Source organism: Monodon monoceros, unplaced genomic scaffold (assembly GCF_005190385.1).
Source record: "Monodon monoceros isolate NGI ecotype Baffin Bay Population unplaced genomic scaffold, NGI_Narwhal_1 Super_Scaffold_18, whole genome shotgun sequence".
In the NCBI taxonomy this organism is placed as follows: Eukaryota; Metazoa; Chordata; class Mammalia; order Artiodactyla; family Monodontidae; genus Monodon; species Monodon monoceros.
This window is the reverse complement of record NW_021703774.1, coordinates 36784776-36804278: the sequence shown is the minus strand read 5'-3', so window position 1 is coordinate 36804278 and position 19503 is coordinate 36784776. Positions and strand designations below refer to the sequence as shown.

The 19503-nt window shown below is 45.6% G+C and overlaps 1 protein-coding gene across 1 annotated transcript in view; it reads right to left on the bottom strand.

The window, feature by feature from the left end:
- Positions 1-8872, bottom strand: part of TRAF3IP3 (TRAF3 interacting protein 3) — a 19665-nt gene extending 10793 nt beyond the window's left edge. Inside the window, 6 exon segments of the mRNA XM_029228154.1 lie at positions 5749-5844; positions 5938-5967; positions 6229-6253; positions 6532-6595; positions 6728-6875; positions 8528-8872. Of these exon segments, the coding sequence (XP_029083987.1) occupies positions 5749-5844; positions 5938-5967; positions 6229-6253; positions 6532-6595; positions 6728-6875; positions 8528-8872 (708 nt within the window).
- Positions 8873-19503: the final 10631 nt, after the last annotated feature.

Here is a 19503-nt window from a genome sequence, read left to right as displayed (position 1 = left end):
ACACACACACACACACACACACACACACACACACACACACACACACACGACTCAAGATGAGAAATTCTTTAAGAAAGCAGGAAAGGGAGGAGGGATATTAAGGCAGGGTGTGTATGTGTGCGTGGTAGTGACGGTGGTGGTGAGAGGACCTCCCAGAAAGCCACATGCTATTTGTTCACGATCTGGGTCTGTCTAGTGGCATTTTGGACATTCCAAGAGGGACGTAAATCTCAAGGGCGGGGGTGGCGAAAGGCAGGCAGGAAGGCCCGTTATTTGTTTCTCAGTTTTTCAGTATTTCTGCTGAGCAGCCGACAGCTTCCTTGCTGCCTTATTCCTTCCTCCACCTGTAGACATCTTCCTTTTTCCCAGGTAGGGGTTTTGTTCCTCCAGTCCTGAGTCTGATTTAAGGTTGTGTGAGTGAGGGGGTGAGGGCGGGGAGGTGCCATGGATGAGAGCCAGTTTCCCAGAGAAAAGGCCATGGGTCTCTTTAGCAGTAACCGGTTCTCATATCCTTTCGCTGGCTTTTCCAACCAGGCCCCGTGGGACGCTTGTGAGGTCTAGAAATTACATTTCTCCTCAGGCCTGAGACGCCACCGTCCCTCTCCGTTGGGAGACGGCTTGGACACGGCTTGGACGTTTCCAACCCTTACAACGTTTCTGGTCTGTAACGGCCAGAAGGCAGAGGAGCCTCTGTCTTTTGTTTGTTTGTTTGTTTGTTTTGTTTTTATTTTTTTCGGTATGCGGGCCTCTCACCGTTGTGGCCTCTCCCGTTGCGGAGCGCAGGCTCAGCGGCCATGGCTCACGGGCCTAGCGGCTCCGCGGCATGTGGGATCCTCCTGGACCGGGGCACGAACCTGTGTCCCCTGCATCGGCAGGCGGACTCGCAACCACTGCGCCACCAGGGAAGCCCGAGCCTCTATTCTGAGGTCTGTCCCCCTCACTGAGTTTCAGGGCACCTGGGAGAGGCAGGAAGTGGTATCTCACAGCTCCTGTTTTGATCTTGTTTGGCCGATTCTTCTAACCCTGGGAGCCAGGGGGCGCCTCCACCCTTTTTCCTTCCTGTATTCCTCAGCGGGGCCTTGCAAAAGCAAAAGGCTTTGCCAAAAATAATTTTTCAAAGTGCCTCCTGCTATTAATGTTTTTCATAATGTCTGGTGTGAGAGCCGAGGGTCAGGATTTGGCATCTACGATAACCACAGGGCTTTGGGACAGATAGAACAGATGGAAAAGACTTCCACTGTTCTGGGCTCCGGAGTAACTGGGAAAAGTTACTCCCCTGCGTGGCCTGTTCATTATTAATCCACAGGTCCTGAAATCAACTCCCTCCACCTGTATCGCAGCTCTGGGTTCAGAGAGTCTGACTGTGTATTTTCCTTTGCCTAAACTCTTACTTTGCAGGATGCAATCAAACCCACTAAGTTTGACAGTTTATCTTGTGGTAGTTTCAGAAGAAAACAAGCCCAAGGCAATATTCTTACAATTCCCTCAGTCTCCTACCCTTCCTGGGTAGCTCCCTTCTCCTTCCTTAGTATGGTTTCTATCCAGTATTTTTGCCTCTTCCAACTGTTTTTGTGTTTTAGCCACTCCCCAGATTACTTTTCCATTCACGTTGTAATAGAAGACTATTCAGTTAGCCCCTTCAGTGGAGACGAAGGGCCACCCAAGTCTGGGGCTTGAAAACATCTCTGATCCACAGCTCCGCCTGCCCAGACTCCCCAAGGCAGGCAGGGAAGTTGCAGCCAAGTTGTTGCAAATGGGGCATGTGGTTTCCTGGTCTGAGCCCCAGCTCTCCCCACATGAAGCCCAGTGGTACAGGATGGGGAAAGAAGCACTTTTTACAGGCCAATTGTGGAACTTTTTTGGCAGTAGCATCCCAGGAACCCAGGGTTCAGAGAGCATAGTACCCCCGCTTGAAAAAGGGAGCAAGGTGGAGGCCATACACACCCGGTGCCGGTCTGAGGGCTTCAGCTCCTGCTTCTGTTTGGCTTTCCCCTTGCCTCTGATCTGCTCTCCAGAGATACCACCGCCTCACAGCAGAAGCACCAGCCCACTTATCTCTCTGCTCTACTAGAGGTTGCTTAGGGCCTGCAGCCAATCCCCCACTGCGCTGTCATCTTAAGATCTCATTTCCACTTTGCAGAACCTAAAACCCACGTGTGCCCTGCTCTGGGTTTGTATTGCCCCATACTGAGGGCTTGCTTTCTCTACTGCCCGAACTGTTTCTGCTCTGAAGCTTGGAGCCAGCTCAGGAGTCTCCGCTGTGCCCCAGGGCCTGTCACATCCAAAAGGCCCAAAGTCAGCTTGAAGGTGGAGGCAACAGAGGGAGCTGATCTCTGGTGTTCTAATAGAGTTTGTGGTGAGCTTCTCTGCATGTGCAGTTGGAGATTCAAATTATGGAGGCCAAATGGAAAAACAATAAAGGCCTGAACTTGGCTGAATATCGGAGTCCCTGTTCTGGCCACATTCTTCCACTTAACTTTTCCCAAGTACGGCAGTCTGGGACTGTCTTTTCATTGAAGTTGAGCTTTCCAAGGAAGGGGTAGGGGGTTGAATTGTCTTGTTTTGGGGGAAGCAAGAGCTGTTAACTGAAAAAACCTGAGACTATTTTTCTTAAAAACAGGAAGCTGAGGGGTTGGTGGGGAGGAAGAAGACAAAAAGGGTGAATATTAGGGGGTGGGGGTAGAAGGGAGGGAGAAAACCACAGCTGGAGGAACTCCTGCCCCCCGCAGGAGCATGGAGCGAAACCGCCCTCAGAGTCTACCTTGGAAATGTCTCTTAATAAACCCTCCCCATTCCCACCACGCTGGCTGTAATTCAAGTTCTGATTGTGTCTTACCTGCGGTATTGCAAGAGCTTTCACCACCCCTACACCCACTGGGAGCCAGGGTCCTCATTGTTGTCAGAGAACCTTTTATAAGGTTTATAAAACACAGATCTGATCAATCGCTTTCAACTCAGTTCTACAGCTATCTTTTTCATTTCATTTAATTAATTAATTTATTTCTTGGCCACGCCGCACGGCACGTGGGATCTTTCTTCCCTGACTAGGGATCGAACCCGCACCCCCGGCATTGGAAGCGTGGAGCCTTAACCGCTGGACCGCCAAGGAAGTCCCACCACAGCTATCTTAGTACACGTGCTGCCAAGCGAGTGCAACTCCACGGCTACTGGACAAGCTCCTTCTCAGGATGGGCTGGACACTGCTAAGCGTAGGGCTTTAAACCTGAGGAAAACGTGGTCCCACTGCTCCCCTGCTTATTGCCTGTGGCAGTGTTTCTCAAACTGGGGTAGCATGCATTCTCATGAGAGAGATATATATATATACTTTTCCTTTAAGAGGGAATCTATAACTATTTAAGTTTGAGATACCCTACTCAACAGAAAAAGTTTAAGCGCCACAATTCTAGAGACCTATCTGAGGCCCTTTCGGTCTTATCTTTGGAGCTACTCTGACACAGTCCCTTCATTTCCATCACACTCTGCTATACCCTACGCTTTGTTACACCTAGGCCTGTAATCATTCTGATTCCTTTACTGTGAGCACCCTTTTCCTTTTTCCTTCTTCTTTCCCTTCATCATTCCTGCTTCTGTACTGGTAAACTCCTATTCAATCCTTCCAGACCCCACTAAAATGGTCCGTTTCCTTTGGAGTCTACCCTATGCCACCTCAGGCAGAAGAACTGCTCCCTTCTCTTTTCTCTGTGTCACTTTGTAGAAAGTGCTGTTACAGCTTTAGCACACTGCAGTAGTGTTATTTATGACCTGTCTCTCTCTTCCTGGCTGCTGTTGGAACTCCTAAAGACAAAGGACCCTACCTCTGTCCCTGTAGCACCCAAGCCAGCACATAGTTGGAACTTATCAGATGTCTGTTGAATAAACGAATGAGACAATCTCAGTTTAGTTCAGCACCGGAAACCACCTGGCATGCACAGCTGTCTGTCTCAGGCTCCTACCCAGCTATGAAAACAACTTCCTTAACCAGCAGGAGCCCTGAACATAAACACCTAAATCCGGATACAGTGACCGACATGAAGAGGGAGGGCTGAGCCTAGGAGTCTCTTTGACATCACTGCAAACTTCTTAGTTTTGTCCCACGTCCTCCCATCCCATCTCTCTGTCTAAGCACAGCCATCTACGTGGTAAGGTCAGATGTTCACGGAGGCTGGGAGGTTGTGTGTTCTCTCTGTGCACCCGGGGCTTTCTGCTCCAGTCGCATCAAACTGCTTATGCTCCCTGAACATTAAAGTCTAGGGGTTTCGATGTGGGGTCCAAGGACCCCTGGGAATCCAGGATCTGCAAGGTCTTCCCTTTTCCAACTACATATCTGTGTGAGGCTGGATTTTCCTCATATGCTTCAACCAAAACAATGTATTAACAACAGACTGAATGCAGACGCAAATATGAGAATCTAGCTGTCTTCCGTTCAGACATTAAAAAGATTTGCCAGCTCGGTGCTTTGCGACCACCTAGAGGGGTGGGATAAGGAGGGAGGGAGGAAGACGCAAGAGGGAGGGGATATGGGGATATATGTATGCGTATAGCTGATTCACTTTGTTATGCAGCAGAAAATAACACAACATTGTAATTATACTCCAATAAAGATGTTAAAAAAACCCCAAAAAGAAAACCAAACAAAAATTTGAAAAAGCATAAAACAATGCCACTCCTCTCACTATTTTTTTTAAAAAATATGTACTTATTTTTCACAAAAATATATAATTTAGGTTCACATGTAATGTATTTACTATTGTTCTTTTAAAATTAATACATATTTTAAGATTCCTTTTTTCATTTCAAAGCGGTAAATATAAAAAGTTCTTTGGATTTTAATTTTTTTTAAAGAGTATAAAGGGGTCCTGAGATTAAAAAGCTGGAGACCCATTGCATTAGCCTACATCATGCCTCTGGTCCTTTGCCTATGCTGCATCCCCTGCCCAGAATATAGTTCCTGTTTCCACATTTGCCTGGAAAATACTAATATAACTATGAGTATTTCCCTGGTTCTCCCCTTCTGTGGAGTCATTCATTCCTCCTCGTATTCTACTATATCCAGAAAACATTTATTTCTCACATCTCTGCATTGTTTAGGCATCTGTCTCCCTGACCCGCAGGCTCTCTAAAAGCAGGAACCCTGTCTAATTAATCTCATTTCCAGTGCTCAGTGTAGAGAACATGACTTATGAATATTTGTTGAATGAACGGACTAAAATCAGGAGGTCTGAATTTTAGTTCCAATTCTTCCTCTAACTAGCAGTGTGAATGTGGACTAGTCACCTGACCTCTCTGACACTCAGTTTCCTCATTGGCAAAATGAGAAAATTAGCTAATCTTCAAGGTCCCTTCCCGCTTTGACATTCACGTCCGGGCTGACTAGTAGGTGTAGGATGACTTGGAATTAATATTGGTGTGAATCCCATATGAAAATAGTTGCATTTATCACAGTCAGTAATATTAACTGAATTCGGACCGTCCTTTCTTTCTTCCAACAAATTAAAAAATGGAAACTCTTGCCTCTTTTGGTTCTGGGTCTTCCCTGGGGGTGTCCTCAGCTGACCACCCTGGATTGAGCCAAGCTCTCCCATATATTTACTGTGACATGTTTGACCTTTTGGTCTTAGCACCATCCCCCACCTTCAGCCTCTTCAGTAGCGAAAAAGCCCCTTCTCTTGCTGGGATGGTATGGAAAGAAGAATGAGATAGGCACACATAGAAGTCCATGAGCTTTGTTCAAGCAAAGATTTCCCTTACCTTCCAAGAGCTGTCAGAGGCCCGAATCAGGGCAGACAGTAGGTCTTGGAGAATCACCATTTTCTGTTTTAAAACCAGCTCCCTCTGTAGGGCCTCCTGGGGGGCAAAATGCAAGAGGGTAAGATTAAGTTGGAGGAGAAGGGAGCAGATGGATGGAGGAGCTGCGGGGAGAATTCACATGTTACTTACTTTGAGGTACTCAGAAAGCTGGATGATTTCCTAGAGAGAAAGAAAAAGGTATTTAAGAAGATTGTAGGTTCCCTGAAATCCTAGAACATGGAACCCAAGTCTGGATTGGCTTGTGCTGAGTAAACTTTCTTCCTTGACTCAGGGTCCCTCCAGGCCCCCATGTCTATGCTCATCCAGGAAGAGGGTACCCCTCCAACCCAGCTGAGTTTACTGTGGAATTCCAGAATGTCAGAGCTTGGAGGAGCTTAGATGCCACCTGATTTAACACCTTCACCATGAGGATTTTCTTACCTTATCTAGAACTGCAACTCCATAACTGGAAGAGAAGAAAAAAACAAAAAAATAAAAAACAAAAATGACAATGGATCAAAGAAATAAGAGTGTCAGGAGGCAGTGTATTGATTCCTTCTCTGATCTCTTCTGAAAAGCCAATGGGGAAGGAAGGGGAAGGCCTTCCTTTTTCTTAATTAAGGTGGACGTGGAAGTTCCTTGTGCTTCTCTCCACATTCTGGGGGAGGGTTCAGGTAAAAGCTTAGGAGAGAGGAATGGATGGGCTGTGAAGGAGTTGAGGTCAGGAACATGGAAGGTACTCACTTGGTTTGCTGACTGGCATCGTGCTTAATTGTTGGCTGTGTTTCTTCTGCCTTTGTCTGAGTGCCTGAGGGATAGGGATAAGGTGATTCAGAACCCATGGGAGAGGCAGTGAGGGAAGTGGGGAGGGATAGGGACTCTCCACTGCCAGCGAGTGGAAATGCCTCGGCCCAGTGAGTGAGGAAGGCCCTGCTCTTACCACGGTGGTGTTTGGGTGGCTTCTTGATGGGAGGGTCCTGTGGTGGAAGGCCCCCAGCCTGGGAGGGGAGGTGGTCAGCCGGATCCCTCCAGGCGCCTGAGGGAGGATGGCGTTGGGTTGCAAAGACCTCGGAGCTGGTCCCTGACACCTGGAAAGCAAGTGGGGGATGCTGAGAGCCTAGATAGAGCCTCTTAGAACAGGATTCTCCAGCTGACTGCAGAAAGATGAGCCAGTGATCAAGTTTCAGGTCCAGAAAACCAAAGGAACCCATTCAAGCCTTCAAAGCTACAAGGTTATCCCTGCTCCTGCCCTTTCTTGTCCTGGCTGGTGGGATCGATCCTCCTCAGTTCAGGCAAATGGGGAGCTGGGTTTGTCTCCAATTACTCTCTCTAGAGTCCCTGATCCCGGAAAGAGAACCGGTCTGAGGTGGAAGTGAGGGGATCTGGGATCAGGTCCTTCCTTTTCTTGGTCTCAGTCTCCTGGCTGTATAATGAGGAGCTTGGAGTAGTTGGTGTCCAAGGTGCCTTCCTATTCTAGAGGTGGTTTCCTTCCTCTTAGCAACAGCTGGACTATTGTTGAGGTTTTGTGTGAAGAGAAGGTAAATTAGGCAGCTGTAGGAGGAATGCAGCAGTAGTTGTCACAATTTTGCTTGCTATTTTTACATTTTCTCCTTACAAACTAAAAAACATTTATGTTTGTAACATAACACTAAAAGGCTAAGAAATGCATGTGACAGCTAATCATGCAGACTAACTCAATCTCAAGAAACCTTAAATAACTGATAGGCTCAGGAAGAGTTCTTTAGGTAACTGTGTTTTCTGTTCTTTTTCTCCTTAAAATTATTTTTTTCAACCAAAAGCACGTAGAAACCTTCTTGCCTTAGAAAGTACACAGTTGGTGTTATTTTACAGCTGGGCTCGAGGATCATTTTTCTGAACAGCACCTCCTGTTGTGGATAACACATGCACTGGTTAAGAAGGCCCAACAGAGCACCTACTCTGGGGACAGTACAATACCAGTTACTTCCAGGGAATCCGGAGCACCCATCCCCGCTGTCCACATGCTCACAATGTGGATAGGAAGACACAGATGGTTTGCTGGCTGAGCTCATTTCAACGTACCCTGGCTTTTGCCAGCACTGCTCCTTCCCAGGGCGGACTAATGGGCCCTCTAAAAGTTACACAATCTTAGAGGATTTATAACCTCATAAAAACCACAGTGAGCAGAGGTGGCCTGGAGAAGCTAGGGAAGCTAGGGCTTCCTGGGCCAGATGGCGGCCTTAGGTGAACGATATTGGAATTGGGATGGCCCAAGAGAAAGAGAGAAGGTGGGTGATGCAGCAGCCTTACAGAAGGATAGAGACGAGAAATGTGTGTGTGTGTGTGTGTGTGTGTGTGTGTGTGTGATTTGAGGGAGACATTAAGAGATTGGTCTGTGTCCCTGGCCTACAGTAAGCATTCATTGAATGTTTGTTTAATGACGGATGAATGAATGCCGTAGAAGATATGTCTAGATAGACTGAATTTGAACTAATACTAGGAATTAGCTATGGAATTGTTTTTAAATTATTCTTTTCTCTCCTAAAAGGCAAGTGCAAAACAAAAAAATAGCTAAACAAAAAAAAACCCCAAAACACAACAACAAATATATCTGTTGAGTAAGTGGCTAAGGGAGACTTTATGATAACTGAGGAAGGACGGACTTCATTTAAATCACTTCTTAGTGACCTTGAGCCCACCCACCTGCCTTGGTGCTGCACCCCATCCCCTCCAGAGCACTGTGTCCCTCTACATGGCCCACCTGCTGTCTGGGGGAAGAAATCCTGTTGGCCCAAGACAAGGGATCCTTGAGGTCGGTCGCCTGGCCTGGCCTCCTGGAGGGACCTGGCTCCCTGGCCTGCGGGCTCTGTGCCTCGCCTTTCTCTTCCACCTTCAGGTTCCTCCGTCTGAAAAACTGCTGTTGTCGTGCCCTCTGGAGCTGTTCCCTCTGCTGGGTCCTCAGCACCTTCCCCACCTGGCGGCAAGTGGTCACATTGGGGCGGCAGCGGCGGCTCTCACGGGTCTCCTGCCGGCGCTCGCACTTGGCCTCGTAGCTCTCAGCCCACCGGGCCAAGCCAGAGGCAGGCCTAGGGTCTGGGCTGATCATGATGACCTCCCGAGCACCTGTTGTGCTTGGCTTCCAGTTCCTGGAATAGCTGCCCGGATCTGCCAAGTGCCAACAGGGAGGCGAAGAGGAGGGGTCAGGAGATGGGCCGAAAAATGGCCATCTTCCTGGACGAGGGGGTAGAAATAGCGCAGCGTCCCATATGTGTGGGTTGACAACTGAAGAGGGGATGATGTCATACGGGAACTCAGGACTTCTAGATTCAGCCTCTAAACTAATTTCTGCTCTTCTCGGGCCTGCGTCTCCCCTTCTGCAAAGTGGCGAGATTCCTCTGGCTGCCACTTCTTCCTTGACCAAACGTCTCACCCTGCCTCTAAGTTAGGGGAACGTGAGAAATAATTGATAAAAATCACTAAAAGCTTCTAGCCTTCTGGAGGGCAGATGGGGCTGTGTTCCTTTTCCAGGGACTTCTAAAGAACCAGTTAAATTGGCTCCCTGATCCCCAATCTAAAAGGAAAGCCAGAATCTTCACTGCTCTCTTGGCTGAGTTGTTACTAACAGAGGTGAGCAACTTTTCTCAAGGCCTGGAGGGATAGCCAAACCCCTCGAGGTGCTACCAGTCCTATGACCAGCACTCACTGTCCTCTGTTTAGCCTTTAGCAGCTACCTTGCCAGCCTGGTCCTGGGCATGGTTCAGGAGGGACACCCCACGCTATTGCCTACAGTCATGGAGCCCTGACCTCGGTCCCTTGGCACTCCACTCCTGGCCCAGGACTGGGCTCTGACTCTGAGGTACAGACAACCCAGATCCGTACTGGCTGATAACTTGCCACTTGCCCATCACTGGCCAAAACTCATTTCAGAGCTTTCAGCTCAGTATCTCTTCAAGTGGCAGGTTCCATTTTTTTAGGATCACCTCCCTGTTAGGGCTAAGTATGGTGCCAAGTCTGCTTTCCTTAGCCCAGACACAGATTGTGCCATCGAAACCAGCAACGATGTGGATTATACCTAAATAAGGCTATTGCCAAGAAAAAGGAAACCTAAGCGAACAAACAAAAAGAGTAACCAAAAGTCCCCAGGGAACCAGGCTTGGAGTAGAGACCACACTTGCTGCCCCTCTACATGGCCTTACCTGCTACTCACAAAACCCCACCCTCACCCCTTCTGCCTTCTCCGTGCCCTTCTCTCTCTTTCCTACTCTCCCTCACCTACCTTCTGCAAATTTGTTCATTCTCCTAGAACCCTCTGGTAGCTTGGCTGAGTTGGGGCTGGACATGGCTAAGCTGGATTCTGAGCACTGGAAATTCTGGTCCCTGGGGTCAGCCCAGAGACTGATGAAGGGAGGGGGACGTCCCCTTACAGCTGCCGCCTCTCTCTGTCCCACAGCCTCACTACCCACTGCCCTGGGAATCTAGCTCCTGGGGAGGTCAGTGAAGGGATTTCTCAGCTTCACCAACCAGGAGGCATTTGCTGGCTCTGGCCCTTCGGGTTTATTTATAGTCAAACAGACTCAACAGGTAGCAGCCTCTCTGCCCTTTCATTGGAGTTCCCTGCTCCTCCTGGATCAGTCTGGAATTCTCTGCAGGATTCTTGCTCTCTCTTTCTCTCTCTCTGGTCATACGACTCCTTCTGGGGGCTCATGGGTGGGGTCGTATCACACCCTGAGAGGGGGGTCTTACACAGTCAGACCCTGTTCGCTCTCCAATGCCTGACTCTCCAGGCTCGGAGGGGCATCTCCTGGCCTTGGGCAGTGCTGACCCCAAGCAGAACTGTTAGATTGTCAATGCTTGTCCGCTCGTCTCATCCCTGGGTGCCTCTCCCCTTTCTTTAGGCTTTTCTCCTCACTCCTACTCTGTAGGGTCCCCTCACTTCTCACCTGCCACTTTCTTTGTTTAAAAACTTAGGAAAGGATCTGAGAGGCCCATTCATATTAAATTATGAAGGACTGGGTGTGCAGGTAAACTCCACTTTCAGAATCTATACTTGTGATGTCCTAAGCCATAGGCCCTAGTTATTCTGCCGTAAATGGGGGAGGCGGGGTGCCCCGACCCTGGACTCAGACTGTGTGGACTCCTGTCCTGGCCCTGTCATCTACTACCCACGTGCTTTTGAACAAGCTATTAACTGTCTCTATGTCTCTGTCTCCTCATTTATAAAGTGGGAACCTACCTCCTAAGGTTATGAGGATTAAAGAGAAAATGCATGTCCGCAAGCATCTGGGACATAGCACACAATAAATGTTAGCTTTTGATAATAATATGATTATTATCACTCCTGTCCTACTGATCTTGGATATTGAAGACTCAATGCTATAAGACAAATGTCCCGAGCTAACCTAGCACTCCAGGACCGAGAATGCCTCATCCTCCAACTCCCCTGCCCCCTTTCTCTTTGAAGGGGCACTGTCTACCCCACGGAGGCGATGCTGGTCCCTGGTTGAAATCATATTTACTGTTGCTCTGTTCCTCTGACTTCTGGGTGTAGGCTACAGGGAGAAAGGACTACTCTGTGGTCTGGATACAACTGCCATTTCAGTTAGGCCTGGCAGAAAGGCAAAGAAGAGAGGACTGCCTGCTTCCCACCTTTAAAATGTGGGGCGCTAGGTCCCCTCCCTGTTTGGTTCCAGGTAATCCCTCAGGCTTCGTAGACGAGGAAGATCCCTTGATTGTGGAGAATCCTCCTGCCTCCTGCTGTGAAGAAGAGAGGGCTGTCTGGGAGAGATAAGTGTGTGGGCTCTGTCTACACTAGTTCACTGAAACGCATGGCTGTCCTGCTCTGTTTCCGGGGGGGTGGGGTGGGGTGGGGTGGGTTGGGCGCAGACGTTAGCCCTTGCTACCCAAGCTGGGAGTTGCAGTGGGAAAGTCTCCTCAGAGATGTGAGTGTTCTCAGGCCCCCAGACTCTCACACTGTGTAGGATTTGGTGTGGCACACCTGGGTAGAATCATACCCAGCTTTCCGGGAGGTCTTGGCTATTCTGATTTGCTTAAACACAAGAAGCCATGTGGACGGCTGACTGACAGAGATGGGCTGTAGAAGGAAATGGAACGGGTCCCCGTGTGCTTCAAAGAAAGGTCACTGGGCCACTGCCCAGGCAGCCCTTGGTGGCATGACAGGGCCCAGCTGGAGCTCTGGGAAAGGGTGGTATTGGCTGGGGGAGACTGTCCTCACTGCCACAGGGGGAGATCAGGGCGCTGCCCTCACCTGACTGTGCTTTGTTGCTGCCTTTCCCGGTCTTTGCTCCTAATTCCCTGCTGTGTGTGTGATAAATGGCCTCCTGCATGAATGAACGGTCTGGCCTTCCTAGCCGAGAGCTCTCAGAGTGAGGTAGGAGAGAAGGGGCTGCACGCAAGCTGCTGGGCAGGCAGCTTGGTGCTATGGGGTCCCTGCTGTGAAGGGAGCTGTAAAATGCGCCTCCCGTCCCTGGGGAGCCTGAACCCTTAGTCACCTGGCTCACTGCTAATCTAATCTTATGGACGCAGCCAAGAGGGATGGAAGCTGTGCCTCTGGAGACCAACGCGGGACACTTTCCTGTGTACCCAACCCCCAACACTCAAACTACAACATCCACTCCAGTGTCTCCCCCTTCAGACCAGGGAAGCTGGCAGACAGAGCCTCTTCTGCCCCACCCCAGAATCGGAGGTCCCCAACCTGGACACAAAAGCCTCCTCCTAAGTTACCTTGGGTCCCAGGCTCCAACCCAAGCAGCTCAGGAAAGCCTCCCAGCTCCTGGGCAGATCTCGGCTCTGGTCTCTGATGGGGCAAGCTCTCAATCCATGGCTCTGGGCCCCCTTAGCATTTCCCTTCTTGGTACTGTCTTTCTTTTTGCACAGCAGCCTTGCTGAAACAGGAAACCACAATACTTGCTCACCCCAGTTCCTCTCTCTTCCTCTCTGGTGTGATCTGAGGGGCGCCTGAACCCTTGAGGCCTTCAGGGCTGGGCTCAGGAGCTCCTCCCACCAGCGGGCATCCCAGCCACCCTTTCTCTTGCTCTTCGATTGGTCTGAGCTCTCGGTCAGTTTCAAGTCAAAATTCCCTTTCTAGCTTAGACAAGGATGGGTCTCTGGGTCAGATTCAAACCTTGCAGTTTCTATGAAGGGGAAAAAAAGGCCTTTTTGACCTAGAAGAGAGATTCCAGTGTAGGTTTTCATGTGTATCAGGTCGTTCCCTGTGTAAGGATTTTCTCTTTTCTTAACTTTGCTTCTTCCCAATCCTGGTGTTGTAAAGGCTTTCTGCTCTTCTAAAGTACTGGTATTTTTTTTCAGAATTCTGGAATGAGGTCAGCTTTGAACTTCCTCCTTTCTGAAGCAATGGGACGGGACACAGGGGGTAGGGGAAGGTGAAAAGATGGTGGTTGGGTGGCTGGGAAATCAGGGATCAATAGCAGGCAGAATCTTATGAAAATATTTCCCAGTCCACTGAACTAGGAAATTTGGGGAAAAACTAAAAGGAACTTATCTGTGTGCATTAAAAAGAAACTATTACAAATGCGATAGGAAATTTCCAAGAAGTTCAGTATAAGACGGTGGAGAGGGAACCAGATTGGGACAAGTTGACTGAGTAGCTTTGTTACCTTTGTGCAATTCACCTTGTCTGAATGGCCCATTCAGTGTCTGAATGGATGATTTATGTGGCTCCCATGAGGTCTAAGACTTCACATGTGAGGCACGTAATGAGACTTTTAAATAGCTGTGATAAGATAACAATTATTAAGAGGTTGGGAGTATGTCACAATCTTCTCGGTTGCCTACTACTGCCTCCATTCTCTGAGGAGAAAGAGAACAGGAGAAGGCAGGGGAAAATGAAGAGGATGAATTCTCAAGCACTGGGACTGAAGGGAAATGACATTCCCTCAGGATGAGAGACAATAGCCCAAGGTCCTGTGCCTGAAGCTTGGCACATGGAGATAGGAATGAGGACAGAGGGGCTGGGGAGCCCAAGATGACAGAGTAAGAGAATGTTATGGGCATAGAAGTATGAGAGGGTTCTGGGAGTTTAGGGCACTAGCGCATAAGAGAGGACAGGTGACGGTAATACGAGTTCCTGTTGGCCAGCTATTTGGGTTCCATTGAAAGTCAGAAAGAAATGTGTATGAAGTTTGAAATCCCTTTTAGGACTATGCATTCAATGGGGTACCACCTCTACTTTAACTGGGGTTTGGAGAAGTTACAAGTGTGAGTTCAAGGTCACACAGGTTTGCCTGGCATCAGAGCCTGAGCTCTTAACACTATGTTCTGAGAATAATACAATTAATAAGGTTGTCATACCTATCTATCTATATAGACAGAAAGAAAGAGAAACACACACACACACACACACACACACACACACACACAGAGAGAGAGAGAGAGAACTCTGAAAACAGAGAATGTACCTTATTTTCAAATGCCCATGAAGCGTCAAAAAATTCACTGTATTGATCATAAAGCAAACTTCATTAAAAAAAAGCAAACATTAGTCTAGTGTAATGCATTGAAAATAGACAGGATTTGACTTTTAGTCTGCTGCTGCCCTCAATTAGTTGTGTGAGCTTGGCTTATTACTTGATTTCTATCCCAATTTCTTCATTCGTAAATGGGGAGGTCCCCTTCTGGAGCTAATATTTTCTGAATCTTTGCTTTCTGTTTAAAAATGTATTACCCTCAAAAGAATGATGTTAGACCCTTATCACATAAATAAAAATGAACTCAAAACGGATCAAAGACCTAAGTGTAACAGCTAAAACTATAAAACTCTTAGAAGAAAACTTAGGGCAAAATCTTCAGGACATTGGATCTGGCAATGATTTCTTGAATGTGACACCAAAAGCACAGTTTGGGACGATGAAGAAGTTCTGGAAATGGATAATGGTGGATGGTTGCATAACAATGTGAATTACTTAAGTAGTGCCACTAAACTGTACAGTTAAAAATGGTTAAAATTCTAAACTTTATGTCGTATATTTCACCACAATAAAAATTATTATATTTCATGCATACAAAAGAATATAGAAAAAAAGCAAACATTAAAACAAGTTTATCTCTTACAGCAGGATTTTCTAACCATAGTAGAGTAAAATTAGAAATAAATAGCAAAAGTTGGAAGAAATAAACATTTCAACCTCTTGGAAAAAGAATCCTCCTGGTTTACTCTTGAAATCTAGAGGAGACCAAATCTGTAACTAAGAATGACTTGAAAACAATGCTAATGAGAATATTAAGAAGAAAATCTATGAGATGTGGCCAAGGCATAGTCTTAAATATTTTTGTATTCGTAGTCTTAAATATTTTCATTACTTAAATAAGGGGGATTAAAAACAAATTAGCCATTTATTTATTTTCAAATAAATTTCTAAAAAAAGAAAGGAGGTAAGAATAAAAGGGAGATAAAAGGGGAAAGCAATAGAATAAATTGGAATTTAGAGTAGAATTCATTTATTTATTCATAAATAAATTCAGGAACTGGTCCTCGTGTGTGTTTGTGGAGAGAGGTATAAATACCAATAGAAAAAAAAAGCAATAAAATAAACTACTAGCAAGCCAAATCAATTTAAAAAAGCAAAAGCACATCTGTAAAAATGTATTAACGATACATGGAAAGTAAACATAATTCAATGGAAACTAAAATAAATTTAGAGTTATTTGTGTAACTAAGCTAGTGTTTTGAAAATCTGGATAAGATGGATTTAAGAAACTCTGCTTTACCAAATTGGACTCAAGTAGAGGTAGATGGTCTAGTCATCTGCCCGCCTCTACCTGAGGGCGCCCCCTCTAGTGTGGGTTAGTAAAGAGAAGGATTTAGATCAGGCCCCTGTTGAGTTGACCACCTGGCATTTACTGGCCAGCATTCAGTGCTTCTCCTCACTATTTCCAGGTCCCTTTGTTGATGGTCATATCCTGAACTTTGGGATATGGTCTCCTTGATAGATGCTGAGCCCTCTATGAGCTCCCATGAACAGGTAAATATAGGATAAGAAACACTATGCTTTAGAACCCTGTTGCTTTACCCTTCACAACATCACACAAGGAGGTATAGGATTATCAGATTTTCTGGTAGGGTTGGGGTAATGACCGGGAATCTCAATTATGAAAGAAAAAATCTTAAACTGTATGCTAATATGACTTTTCCTATACTCCAAGAAATAGCACTATGAAGTTAACCCCTAGTTAACCCATGGAGGGCCCCCTATGGGTGCTACTAGTTCTAATCTTGTTCTCCCTTTCCACTCTACTGGATGACTCCTTATTCATTTTTTGGGAAATGGCAACCTTGCTCAAAAGAAGTTGTCCGTCCAATATTTTCTCAGCAATGCCTTCCTGAAGTCTAAGTGCCTGGGGGTGGGGTGGAAGGTGTGTGTGCGCGTGTGCGTGTGTGTGTGTGTTAGAATGGACAGATAGAAAAGCGAAGGAGAAGGTAGGCCAGAAAAGGAGGGCCTCCCAGACACCAATCTGTTTGGACTAAAAGGAAAAGCTTGGTGTTAGTCTTCAGAGCAACCTAGTTTCTCCCTTTAGACTTTGTTTCGGATTGTGTCCCCTTGGGCCTGTCAGAATACAAAATAAGGCTTATCTCCGAATCAGATATCATCGTGAGTTATCCCCTAGGTATGCCATACCCCTTTCTGAACTTTAAAAACTACTGCTTTCTAGGGTTCAATTAAAGCACTGCCCTCCTTCCCCCAGGGTGAGTTGTCCAATAACAGGACTCTGAGAACTTCTAGTTTATCACTAAAAAGCCACCTTATTTATTAAAAACAATATACTTACACAAGTTACTCAGCTACCAAAAGCCATTTAAGAAAAAATTAAAAATATGAAGCTTCTATTCTTTAAAACATGCTTTCACTTACTTTACTTCACTTGCACATTGTTTTTTCATGACAGCCTGGGTCGTCAGAACCAGTACCTTTGTCTTAAGCCAAGAATTCTAAGAGCCTCAACAATAGTAACGGTACTCACTAACAATGTAATTCCAGAGACGTTTGCTCTCTGGTAAAATTAGGTTATTTGATAGTGTTATCCTCTTTCTGAAACTGACAATTTTCCTTCCTAGTTTAAATTGTCATTTTTCTGGCCACAGCTTCAGTTAAACGATACCAATTATTTCACAGATGGCCTCACATTCCCAAACTGTAATATCCTCCAGAGCCTTTTCAATACATCTTACATCTACATTTCTACCCTTACCTTTCAGATCTGTTTTAGACTCAGCACAATCTATTATCCATAACAGAGAATATTTGAATTGATGCAGTAAAATGAACCCAGACTGATCTCACCAGAGGGCTGACATGTTAGACGGCCGTCAGCCTGCTCTGCAGAGAGCATTCCAGGGCTCTGGAGACTAATAATGAAAGCAGCTTGGTGGAGAAATGGGTCAGAAAGCCTTCAGATTTTCTTTCATTTTCTTTTTTTCAGTTCTAAAAAGGGGTAATCTGATACCCTTAAAAGAATTTTTAAAATAGAAAAAGAAAGACTTCATCTTACCACCCAAACACAAATTAGTTTCATATTTTTTACATTCCCTTCTAGTTTTTGCCTGTATGCACACATCTTTTTTTTTTAACAATATAGATTTTGTGTCGTGAATCTACAATTGTTTTCTTTCCACTTGATACTGTATTATAAATAGTTTTCATGTTTTTACCTTCTTTCATATTTTTACTTTCTAGTGTTGTCACAATCTTTCATAATGTGAGTGCGCTACGATCTGTTTGCTAATTTCCTTATTATTGAATGACAGCCATGCCTCCCTAGCATTGCTCAGGATAATGATTAACCACTGGTTAATACCATTTAATAGACACAAAAATAACTATGAGTTATAATATTATAATTTTCTGTGATTGCAATGATAAATTCAGAGCTGGGATAACTTTCAACTTTGGAACAAGATCACTTTATGTATCATATCTGATACGTCCTGTTGCTCACTCTGAAGGGTTTTGCCCTGAGTGGCAGCCCAGGGCAATAGAGCAGCAAGGGTGCTCCAAAGTAGGGCTGCCTGTGTTGGAAGCCTGGCTTCACCTTTACTGCCTGTTTCAGTTTAGTAAATTATTTAACCTCTTTATATCTCAGTTTCTTCCTCTGTAAAATGACTATAATGATAATCCCTACCCTATGGGATTATTTAAAGATTACATGAGCTAACACTTATGTAGTACTCAGTACATGTTAGCTCTCACTATTATTTTAGCCCTTGTGACCTATCAGTGATGGAGGTAATGGATCCTCACTTGGATCTGCAGTTGTATGAATATGAAGGAATGGTTTCAGTGAGTTTTTGTCTGGTATAATTTCACAAGTATATCTATAGGATAAAAATGTTTAAAGTTATCACTTCAAAAGACCAATAAACATGTGGAACCTCTCCATCCATGAGATGATGGCAAAAGTTAAAATATGTAATGTTTTGACAATCTAAATATCTTTATTATTATTCTATTTTTTGTGTTTAATAAAATATGTAACTTTTAAAACTCACTAAATGGACCAGGTTCTTTTAAGAGTACGTGTTACACTACTCTGTGGAAGAAAAATATTTGACGTGCCTCACAGAGCTCCCCCCACATAAGTGTCTGGTAGGTCACTTAACTTCTATTTTTTTATTGGACCAAATCAAATGTGTTCTGACATAAATAATGGGAATCATAATAGCACCTACCTCATTTTGAGCATTAAATGAGTTAATATTCATACAGTAGAATAATGTCTGAACATAGTGAGTATATGGAAATGTGGGCTAATAAATGAAGTTAAAAAATCATCCCAATGTGTTGACACTCGTTTTAGCTTTTGCATTATGTGATTGATAATTTGATTTATATGGAGATTATATGGAGGAACTTAATTTTATTTATATGGAGATTTTGGTCATTTCTAAATTTTAGATTTTACTACAGTGCTGCCAGTGAGCACCTGCATGCATGCAGTTATGCGTTTTCTTCTTTTAAAATATGTCCTTGAGGATGAAAGTCTCAGCAGTGGGTTTGCTGGAGCGGTTTCATGAAGACGTGGTTTCCTTCTGATGAGAAAGTTTTGCAGGAAGTGGGCCGGAAGGAGTAGAGCTAAGGTATAGGGCACTTCTGGAGATGGCAAAGTCAGGAGAGCTGCAGAGAGGTGAGGGCCCTCCTACCAGCATGATAGCTCAGTGCTGCTGGGTGTTGGCAAGGAGGCAAAACCAGGGTGGTGTGGTGAAAAGAGTAATGGTCTGGAATCTGGAGAAATGACTTTTACATCCATCTACACCTCTCCCCTGAAATGCAAAGTTGTTTTGTCCCTGTGGGTCTCAGTTTCCCCTAAAGCCTTTCCCAGTATTAGGGTCTAAGAGTCCTCTATTTCTGATATATTAATTAAATACTTTATACATGCCAAGATCTGTGTTTGGTACTAGGGATGCAACAATGAGTAAAATACAGCAAGTTCCTTGATGTAGTCATGTAAGACAATTTAAAAGGTAAATTTAGAGTTGGTAAACTCAAGTGATAGGCAAATACAGAAATTTATAGAGGCACGGGAGAGGGGTGGGAGAGTGCCCATCCCAGCCTTGAGGGGTGGGCCCTGGCAGAAGGGGGCAAGTTTTCCTAGAGCGGGTAGTGGTTGAGCTGAGTCTTAAACGATGAGCAGGATTTAAGCAGACTATGGGGAGAGTGAAGAGTGTCTGGGCAGAAGCGGTGGCCTGGGTAGAGGTACAGTGGGAAT